The following is an 11,370-nucleotide window of genomic DNA, read 5'->3' as shown; positions in this document are numbered from 1 at the left end:
GAGGATGTGTATTCCTCCTTAATATAGAGTGCCATGCCCCCACCTCTCTTTCCTATCCTGTCCCTCCTGTACAGCCTATATCCCTTGACATTCACCGCCCAATCATGCGTTGAGTCCCACCATGGTTCCGTAATCCCCATTATGTCCGGGCTGGTGTCAGCCAGCAGAAGGGTGAGTTCCTCATGCTTGTTACCCATACTACGAGCGTTTGTGTAGAGGCATTTGAGGCCTCCTGTGGATGTGTGTAATGACCCCCTAGTCCCAGCATGACCCTGGCCCCTATCTCTTACCTGTTTATTCGCTTTGCTATATTTGAAGACATTTGAAAAATATCCTGTATGAATTCATAAAATAAATCAGTCTGTGGAAAAACATTTAAACCCTCACCCCCAAAACAAAAACAGATGGAAAAGTGGCATACAGGAAAGAAAAGAAAAACCCAGAAAGATATCTGTTAAAGCTTTTTACAAAGATAATCTTTTATATGCTGTATTTTGAATCTTTGCTTTTCAATGCTTTTAGCAATGTCTCCTCCTAAAGAAGGATGTGGAAATATTCCATACCTACACCCAAAATCTTAATATTTCCTTTCTTTTCTTTCACCAACCTTTCTGGATGGTCTGTATATCAGTTTGAAAAAGCCAAGAGGTATGTTTTTATCATGAGATATGGCATTTTCTTCCATTCTTTCCTCCTTTCCCACCCACACCAATTTCTAGAAATGGTCCTAGATACATCAAGAATAATATATTATCACAATTGCTGCCCATAAGATGTGGATTTTGTGACAACATCTGGGTTAGGGCTGGAGTTATCCACTCGGTAATAAAATTTGCTCAAACCTGTTGGGGCCTGAAGCAATAAATTAGAAAGTTAAGTCTCGTGTATCTTAAGTCACAAGGGGAAAAATGCAAGTGGTATGTAATCACTGAGGAGGCTAATGTCTGGCAAGTGTCACAGGATCCACCTCCTGAGGATGGAGGTGGCATTGTCTAGTAGGCACTTCAACTCTATCCTATTCTACTGGCCTCCTGGACCACTGTCTGATGCTTAACTGCCACTTCTTGATATTCAGTTAATAAATATGGGAGGCTGCCCTCAAAAACTGGAGTAAGGTTGGGTATTTTATTCCACCCTGCTCATCCCAGGGTGGCTATTTTCTGACCCAATCACTGCCTGAGCAAGGCATTACTCTTCTTTCCTGCCTTATTGCTCCAGGCTCACTGGTCCTGCCTCCCTGCTCTGGTCCTATATCTAAACTCTCTGGCTTGTTGGCACTAATTATGCCCTCTTGACTCTAACTGTCACCTTATTTGCCTTAATTGGGGACTCCACCCTTAACCATAGCCATGCTTATGCCTCCTTGGTCTTCTTCTACCAGGTTCTCTCACCCTACCTGGCCTACAACCCATTGGGCCCTTGGCGCTTGCAAGACTGTCCCTAACTGCACACTTCCCCTAGGCTCCTAGCCCTGTCTGAGCATCAGCCTGCCAGGCACGGGTTTACTCTCTTGGCTTTAGCTGACTCAACCCACTGGACCCCTGGTCCTAGCAGGTCTATATGTATTTAGTGGGCCCCTGATCCTGCCTTGGCTTTGGCCCACAGAGCCCACCAGATTCCAAATCCTTGCAGGGCTCTATGTGGGCTTTGGCAACTCTTAGGCATAGAGTGCTTTCCAGGCACCCCACCAGAACATAAATGCCAAAGGTGAAGAACTATAATACAAATCATTTAACTTTCAGAGATATTCACCAGAGTCTCTCTCTCTAGCAGGATCAGGGCCAATCTGAATCTCTAGCTCCAGGCTCAGGATTATATGGCCCTTTCTCCTCCATCTTCCAGTCACTTGATCTGGCCCTGTGGCAACAGGGTCTGGGGGTTGTTACTTATCTCATCAGAAGCCTCACATTCCCCTGCCTGCAGGCTGAACCCTATAAGCTCTCTCTGGCTCTCTCTTGTCATATTGGGGTTGCTCATTTGCCTAATTATGAGGAGCCTGCACCTTGCAGCTTACTCCTCTGTAAGCTGCACTGCCCCAGACAGCCTCCTGGCACTGTTTTTAGTTTCTTGCAGTAGCAGGGGTAGGGATCCTCTGCAACAAGAACCTTTAGAGCAAATAATGACACTAGAAATAAAACCAGAAGTAAATCAGTAGATTTTTTTTAATAACTGACAACCAGATTTTTCTCAATTATCCATGTCAAACTTGTCCAGCTGAAGAAAGTTATCCAGAAGCTTTTTCTTCATTGGATGGTGGGCACTGTATTTTTGTACTCTCCTTCAATATAGGAAATACTGGAGATCCCACTGACAATAAATTTGAAGAGGATGAGCATGATGACTGGTTCATCAGGTATATACCAAAGTGTGTCTGGAAAAAAACAAAACAAAAAAAACCCCCAATTAATTAGCAAGCTAGGAAATTCACAGCAATCTGTGAATAAGGTGGATCTCACAACAAATAAGAGACTGTAAAAATAAAAGACAGAACCATTATTTTCCTAAAATTAAAAAGAGTTTTCATTAATTATAAGCATAACAGACAAGTAAGAGCCAGTTTCAGTTTATTCAACACGAAAACTTGCATCAACCATATACATACAAGGATATTTCTCCCCTCAGTCCCATAGGTATATATATATATCATTTACACTCCTTCACAACCTGGTAATTTAATGAGCACTCTGGCTTTCTGACAAACCTGGTTAATACATTTTTCAGAAAATGTTCACAGGGTAGACAGAGTAGGGATGCACATATGTTCAAACAGTGAAGCAAACCTTTGCGTTTCATACCATGAATTATTCGCTTTGCTATTAGAACTTGTTTATGTCTCGAGCTTTGTGAATGTTTCCTTCATTTGTTTTTATGAATATTTTAGTATATTTTACTGAAAGTATTCTGAAAGTTTGTTCTACTTGGTGAATCCATCATTCATTTTCTTTTGCCAGATGTGAAGCCATCCAACAAATACAAATCAGAAACATTTATAAACATAGTTCTGTGATACTTGTGATCACCACACAGTGGAGACAAACATCAAAACAGTTGTTTTACTCACTCACCATCCATGTTTTGCACTGCGGGTTTAATTCTGCAGGGTGTCTAGCAGTTTTTTTTCTAGTGCACTTAAAAGCAAGTGCTTAATTTTAGTATATGCACAGTCCTGCTCACTGCAGTGGATAGTAGGTTGTAATCAGGGCTGGATTAACCCTTTAGTGGGCCCTAGGCAAACAAATTGGTGGGCCCCTACTTTTTTTCACCCAATAATTATAATATGTAAAATAAGCACAACTGGGCCCCTTCTTCACTTAGGGCCCTAGGCATGTGCCTACTATGCCTATCTATTAGTCTGGCAAAAGTTCTGTTAAAATAAATTCCTGAGGGGATTTGGGATAGATTTTCACCAGTGCATTTTTTTCTAACAGTCCTTATTTTAGAAATACTTCAGAATGGAGGTAGAACCACCTTGCTATCTCAAAATATTCCTTTGATGCATCTACATGCGCACCTGATTGCACAGCAACTCCTGTTACTGCACAGTCCTGGGGGGGTCCATGGATCATTTCCAACCCTACTGCTCAATAGCAACAGGCTACTGAGCAGTAGTTCGCTGCTACTAAGCAGTAGTGTCAGCGTCACGGTTCCTGCCCGCCAATGCTACATTGCCCTAGCAACAAGCTATGTGGCTGTAGCTTTTTGCTATGGCGATTGTAGCATCTCATGTAGCTACGCCCCTTGAGTCTTAGAATAATTTTAGATGAAGAAAGTTATCAGTGGGAGCATCTACACATGCACTAAGGTGCTTTTTCTAATGCACAATAAATTTAGTACCTCCACTGTGATGTACTAAAGAAATGTACATTAGGCTGTTTTAATGTGCAGTAATGAGCACAGTTTTTAAGTGATGCTTAATGCACAGTAGCCTATTTTACTGCTCATTAGAGTAATTGGACAGTTTTTATGTGATGCTTTAAGGCACAGTAAAAAAGTCTACTGTGCATTAAAGCGCACATATAGATGTAGCTACATGAAATCTGCCTTGAAAAGTTTTTCATCAAAATTGGGTTTTAGAATAAACTTACACTTTCTGGAATAATTTATGCTGTTCTCAAAACTTTTTTTATTTTTCTCAGAAAAACAAAAATGGAATCTAATTTAAAAACACTTTTTGGTATGTTTTAATGAAACATTATTTTTTCTGACAGTCCACATGCAAGAGTTTTGGTTTTAGCTTCTAGAAACTGTAAATTATCCAATTTGGGGCTTTTCAATGAAAGTCATAATTTTCCATAGATCTCTCCCCTCTTCTTTATTTTCCCCATTGTCCAATGTTCAATTAAGGGTATGGAATTGAGAATTAGAATAAAAGTAGTTAGATTAAATAGAACTATCCCAACTAATGGGATCTTTAATAAATAAGATCCATCTGCTACCTAAATTAAAATCAATATATTTTAATTATTTAAAGCTTAGGGCAATATCTTCGATTCCTTTCCTATTCAGGCAATGAAGAAACAACAATATGATGGAAAATTCAACAGGTACAAGACCTTCTATGGTACTAAACAACATGACTCAATGCAGAAATTGTCTCCTGTGAAATAAGATGGATGAGGTACAACAGGAGCTTGGAAAATATATCAGTTTGACTTGGAACTCTTACCATATTTTTAAATTTATAATCTTGAAAATAAGAAAAAGGGTACCTCACATAGGATTTTCTTTTCTATTACTATATACATTCCCATAGACCTGCTAGAATCCAGATCAACCAAGAAATTAAAATTAAGAAGTCAATGCAGATTTTATTTGAAATACTGATTTCATTTAAATGATTATCCTACTCTGGCCTTATATACACATTCAGGTTCTCCTGGGAGAGTCACTTCTCTCCCAGGAAAAGCCATAATCATAAAGATAGTCAGGCTTTTTCTCCCATGGCAAAACTGGCTGCTTCAGGAGAAAAATAACTGGGGAACAGTCGGGGTTAAATCACCCCCAGGAGAGTTTCTCCTGGGAGAATGAATGAAGAGAACATCATTCTCCAGCATCACCCCCGACACACCACTCCAAGACAGATAGTGTGTCCCTCACTGGATTCTGCAGCTCTAGCAGACAGTAGAATATGTCCCCTGCACAATCCCCACATTGTGCTGCAGGAAAACACAAGCTAAACAAGGGCAGTCTGGGTTGGACAATCAGAACTACCCTATGCACTGCTGCCATCTGTTGCCAGACAGACTAAGGAAAGCATACTGAGATGCCTCCTCTGGCTGCACAGTGTCAACACTGCAAGCTCTTCACTCTTTAGAGCTTCAGCATTAGAATGTCTGTACATGTGACTCCAGGTAAGTTTCTCTACCAGGAGAACAAACCTAGGACAATTTTCCCAGATTATTTGAATGTGTACGCAACCTCTTATTGTTTTACTGGGCAATAATCTGTTGTCTGAATAAATGATATCTCCAGAATTACAATTAATCCAGTGGCAACTGGCTCAGTTTTCTATTAAATAATGAAATCTAATGTTCTACCTTTAATTATACTAGGAAAAAAACCCAGATAGGCATATGTCTATATTGAATAATGAATTAAAAAACTTAGGCTACAATGTAACATATTTCATATATGAAAGAATAACATCACTATAAATAAACTTACTTTAAAGTTAACAGCTTTTTCTATATAGATCTTGATGTATAATCATCTTGGTTTACTTCCAGAACAACAAATAGGCAAATAAAACAATATTTTAGTTTTTATTTTATTTTGTGAGTTGAGATCAGTTTTAGATTTTAACTTTTTTTTAAATTAGCAAATTTGTTAATTTGAAGTTATTTGGCAAAAGGCATTTATACTCATACTGTGTTTTCTCACCTACAATGTACCCATTCCTCCAAAATCAGCCCCCTAAAATTAAGGTGTCTCTTTTAAGAGGGAAAGCTGTTTTCTTCACTGGAGAAGCATTGTACCTGGAGACAGCATTTTATTATTTGCATTACTCAAACATTATTTCAAATATTTGACATTTGTATTTTGTTATTCTAATTGGATAAGTCACATAACATAGTTTTCTGTCACCTGATTGATTGACTCCTATGGAGTTTTATGCAGAAATATGTGTGTTTACTTGGAAAAGTGTTTGCATAAAAACACATTTTCATGAAGATATTGCTAACTTTTTTCTTTTCATGAAAATTCTTGGGACCAATATTTGCTAGTTAGCACTTAAAGTGAACTAAAAATGCAATACTCCTGTAGTAATTTTCCTTATTCTATTCGATAAAAATACTCTGGGAATATTTGTTTAGCTATATTTCTGACTACACTTACCAAAAGAAACCTTCCTAAAAAGACTCCTGTGCCACATCATCTTTACTTTGAAGAAAATACAAAACTAGAAGTGTTTCCTTTTAATAGTTCCCTGTTAAAGAAAAAGAGGCTTTCAGCCCTTGGGATTATAGCTTGCAGAATTTTTACAATGGACCATTTAATCTCTCTCTGTTGCTAGCTACTCTTTTTCTCACTTGAAGGGCATTTTATTCTGCATACAACTTCCACTTTACAGTCTAGGAACTCAGTAAGTACTGCCGAGCTGTGAGATCTTTTGTTCTATACAGTCTATCTTCTGATGGCAGTAGGGGGATGTAACGTTAGTTTCCCATTACTCACTACAGTGGGAAAATGTGAAACTACTTGTGTGGTAAAAGCACAATCCAACAAGCAGGGGTGTAAATACCATACACTTACCCTTACAGAAGAGTGTATGTTGAGAAAGTCATTGTCCTTGCTTACAGTGATAGCAAAGTAATAATAGCCCATCATTTTTGTGTGTTGTTTCAAGTACTTGTGCCACATAAATGGATATATGCAACACTTAGACATCTATTCACATATAAATATACTTAGTTCAAAACAGGACTTGGTAAGTGTTCTTGTTTGGTTTAAAGATCACATAAAATAGGACCAACACTAGAACTTAGTTCAGAGATTATAATTGTAGGATTCCATTCCTGTATTGGTCACAAAATCGCTTTTACTCAGTGCATTTGAGTTCCCCTGTGGCTTATTTTTGTCATAGGTAACAAAAGAATATAATGTAATCTTCCCTCCTACAGAAAGGCATTGTAAGGTTAATTACAACTGTTGGTCAAAATTTTTCAAGCAGGTTATCTGTTGGACAAAAACTATTTGCCATACTTGAAGTCAATGAAGAAGAAAAAAATAGATTCAAAGCATTACATTGTAACATTTCCTTAACAAACTATTCTGATATTTCATTTTGAAAGGAAGAGGTTGAGACAAGAAATAATCTACATTCAAGTAAAAAAACACCCAAAAAGGAACAGAAAATTGCTGGACAAACAGAACATTTCATTTGACTGGCATCTGTCTTTTCAGGCTTTATTTCTGGTGAAAAATGGAATTTTTTTTGCATCCATCACTTAGTTTTTTATTTTGGTTCCTGCCATCAAACTGAGAAATCAAATACTTACACAGCTCTCAAGTACTTGAAACAGGGCTTGTAAAAGTGTTCCAGATGCATGAATGAAAGGCACTAGGCATAATATAAAGGACTATACTCTATACTATGATGATGGCAGTAGTACTGTTGCATCAGATAAAAGAAATAATTTGATAATCTTAGCAAAGATGGTGTGCATAGTCCAATAGTCTGGAGCCTAATTCTGTGAGGAGTTTTTCCCTTGAAGAACCATGACAGTTCTGACCATGGGTCAGATACAGCAGGAAAACCCTCACAGTACCAGGGTGTTAGCACATAATGGCACACACAGACGAAGAACATTTGCTTTGGTGTATTTATTTATTTAGATTTATATCTGGCCCTATTTAGAAGGTCAGAGCAACTTACAGACAAGATTCTCCAAACAACATCCCAAAACCTGAGAATTTCAGCCCTCCTGTCTTCAATCACACCTACCCTGCCAAACTCCCCATAAAAACCAACCCTCCCCATCAATCCCAACTATACCTCCCAACGTCTAGTTGCAATGTAAACTGGAAAAAATCTTGAAAAAATAGGTTCTAGTCCAGTGTATTCTTTTCCAGTCTCCTATAGCATCTACATCTAAAAACCTATAAGAGTGGAGTATTCTGTCAGACAAGGAAAGATTTTTGCTTTAACGTCATTTTTTAATAAAAGTTGCCTCAGAAATGATGACAGCAGAAATCAAGTTTATTCTGGAGATGGATTTGCATTTTGTTTAAAACAATACAATAGAAATTTTAATGGAATGCAGTTGGATAAGATGTAAGGCCCTACTGCATGTAAAATGTAAACTATCAGAAAACAGGTGTAATGCTAGTTGAAATTAAGGAGCCTGATTTTCAGCAGCATTAAACACTTGCAGACCCCACTGTCTTCCAGTAGAGCTCTAGGGCCAGCTCTTAAAAATATTTTAAACAATAAACATTTGACCACTCTTGCATCTCAAACTATCGATTCTTTAATTCAGTGCTAGAATCCACTGAAAGGCTCTACTATAGGGAAACTATATTTGCTAAAGTTTGGTACATCTTTGTTGTAAAAAAAAAAAAAAAAATGGAAGAAGATGACAAAACATTACAATCCTTGGCTTAAAAAAAAAAGTGTGTGGAATTTGAGGTCCAAGTGTCTAGGCAATGCTTTTAATTTCTTAGCTACCATAGTTACTCAAAGCCAAGATGAATGTTTTTCCAAAATCAGCAAGGGGTGGGGAGCCTTGACTTAGATTCAAGTATTGGTGCAGGGAAGGTGGTGTATGAACTTTGGCTTTGGCTCCAGACTCAAGGCTGAACCTGGAGCTATCGCCTGACCTGGGCCACGATGGCTTATTTTGTGGGGGAGGGGGTTTAAAGCCAGGAGAGCATGGGGTAGACCACAGGATGAAGGTGGAGGAAGGGAGAGACCTGTGCATGCAGCATGAGGGAACACAGGGGAGAGGTACAGTCTGCCTCCCCCACTCCCCAGGTGCCCCCTCCAGCCCTGATCTGGCTTGCCCAGGAGCTGCTACCATTCCTCCCAGGCTGGGCTAGACTGGGGCTGTGCTGAGGCCACCACTGCTGCAGCCTGATCTGAGGCCAGAGCAGAGCTACAGAAGAAGGTAACTGTGGTGGGGTGGGGAAGGAGGGAGTTGGGGGCACTGGTAGGGCAGGGATGGCAGAAGTATGGTATAGGAATGTAGGGGCAAGGAGGCATTGGAGAGTAAGGGACTAGGGGAGGCAGGGGAGAAGGCACAGGTATGGAAAGGCAAGGGATGGAAGGACAGGTTGCAGGGGAGAGAAGGGCTGGTGAACGTAGGAAGTGTGGAGGCAGAAACAGTCAAAGACTAGGAAGCAGGGAGCAGGTGACTGGCAAAGGCATGGAGGGGCAAGTGGCAGGGTCAGGTAGCAGTAGGGTTGGCATGGGGGGCCAAGTAGTAGGGGGGACAGGCATCAGAGGGACAGGCACAGAAGGGCAAGGTGTAGGGGGCAAGGGGTCGGGGTTTAGACCCTTGTTCTCTGCCACTGCTTTTCCTGTCACAGCAGTTGGGGAGACAAATTTAAGACAACCTTCCATTAATTAGATTCTTTACATGGAAAATAATAAACACATTTATAATTTTCAATCTATAGATTCTAATTTTGGGGGAGTTGTCTTACCTTCAAAGTAATCTTGGATTTGGGGATATACAGTAAATCTGCTAAATAATTTATTTGCACTTATTGATCCCCTATGTAACAGCTATTAACTTAAACATGGCAGGTTGTGTTTTTTTGTAACAGTCATAATAACTATCTTATCAACAATTGTTTATAACAGAAAATTCTGCTGTGGATGCACAATAAAAATTATATAAGATAGTTGGCACCTTGGAAGAAAGGAACCCACTACAGACACAGGATCTTCACATCAGCTGTTATTTAACAGGCATTGGAATCTCCTCCTGGACTGCAAATTGTTTTTAGGTTCAGAAATAACTCTCCCCCTTTCTGAATATCAGTGACACATTTTACTGCTCTTTCTGTTCATCTCCACAGATTGCTCCTTGTAACAGGTGAGGCACCAGGGATTGCCATAACACCCCCAACCGGTCACCTTAACCCTGCCTGGCTCTTGCCTTCATTTCCCAGGGCCCACTCTTGATTCTTACCTGCCACATCTTGTTGTAAAACTTGATGATGTTACTCTGTCTTGCAGCTGTTACTCTGTATACCATTCCATCCCTTGTAGAGGCCTCCTGGCTTCATCCTTCCTTTCCTCTAGCTGCAGGCCTTCAACCCTGGCCCACTGATATGGGCCCAGTGGATTCTTGGGCTAAGTCTTGACTGTCCTCTGGGCCCCTGGGTCCTCATTCTGGTCCTTGACCTTGAGCTGGCTGCTTGCCTCTCCAGTCCAGGAGATTTGGCCATAGAGTAAACAGGCTGCAGTCCTGGACCATGCTGGATACAGCTGCCTCCAGCTGGTATGTATGTTGCGATGGGTGGAGGTGGGGGAAGGGGTGTGGGTTGTCAGATCAATGCCCCCCACAACAAGGGAGGGATTGGGGCTGGGACAAGCTGCCCAGCCTGGGCGGGGGGAAGTGGGACTTGGGAGGGGATCTCCCGCCAATGTGCGCTGCTGGTTCGGGAGCTGCTCTTCTGGTGGTTCCTTCGGCAGCTCTTGCTGCCCGTCTGGGAGGGCATGGGAGCAGGCGAGTGCTCCCGGATCAGCATGGGGTGGGCTGGGCTGGGCTGTGCTCAACATGGGTGGTGGAAGGCACTGGGAGTAGGGGCTATGCCCTCCTGCTGCTTGCCCAGCCAGAGCTGGGAGATACAGAATGGTGCTGCTGTACTGCCTCGGACAAGCGGTGTGCAGCAGCGGAAGCCACTTCAGCCTCCCTGCACCTTCTGGACAAGCTGTAGCTTCGCCCTGCCCTGCCCTGGCTGGGCAAGCAGCAGCAGGGCATGGGGGCGGGTGCGTGCACCTGACTGGAGCAGGGCCGGTAGTAGGGGCTATGGGGGATTTTTTGGGTGGCTCCAGCCCCTGCATACTCCCCGCTCCACTGTGCTCCGTGGGGCAGGTGGAGCCAGGGCTGTGCTCCAGGCTGCAGCAGGGACTAGCAGCCCAGAGCACAGCCCTGGCTCCACCTGGCCCGCAGAGCGCAGCCTGGCAGCGGGTGGCTGGGCCTAGCCTCCCAGAGTGTAGCCCGGCCCAGCTCACCTCGTGCAGATCTGTGGGCACACACCCACTCTCATGCCCTCCCAGACCAGCAATGAGAGCCGCTGGAGGAGCCACCAGAAGAGCAGCTCCCGGACTGGTGGAACGCAGCAGCAGGACCCCCCTTCCAGAGTTCTGGGCCCCCCCACCCGAGCTGGGCGGCTTGCTTTTGCTCCAGCCCCAGCCCC

The 11,370-nt window shown here is 42.0% G+C and overlaps 1 protein-coding gene across 3 annotated transcripts in view; it reads right to left on the bottom strand.

Annotated features, from left to right (window-relative positions):
- The window catches only part of MOCOS (molybdenum cofactor sulfurase), a 405,377-nt gene that overhangs the window by 6,977 nt on the left and 387,030 nt on the right, over positions 1-11,370 (bottom strand). Inside the window, exon 15 of one of the 3 annotated variants that reach the window (XM_019540606.1) lies at positions 2,145-2,371. The exons of 1 other annotated variant lie outside the window; for it this stretch is intronic. In XM_019540606.1, the coding sequence (XP_019396151.1) occupies positions 2,225-2,371 (147 nt within the window). In that variant the 3' untranslated portion in view covers positions 2,145-2,224. Of the gene's footprint in view, positions 1-2,144; positions 2,372-11,370 lie in introns of those variants that run through there. One more of the 3 variants, XM_019540624.1, reaches the window with a different exon arrangement.

The sequence above is a fragment of the Crocodylus porosus genome, unplaced genomic scaffold (assembly GCF_001723895.1).
Source record: "Crocodylus porosus isolate Cpor-Errol unplaced genomic scaffold, CroPor_comp1, whole genome shotgun sequence".
Taxonomy (NCBI): Eukaryota; Metazoa; Chordata; order Crocodylia; family Crocodylidae; genus Crocodylus; species Crocodylus porosus.
Note: the sequence above shows the minus strand (reverse complement) of the source record. Positions and strands in the feature narration are given on the sequence as shown.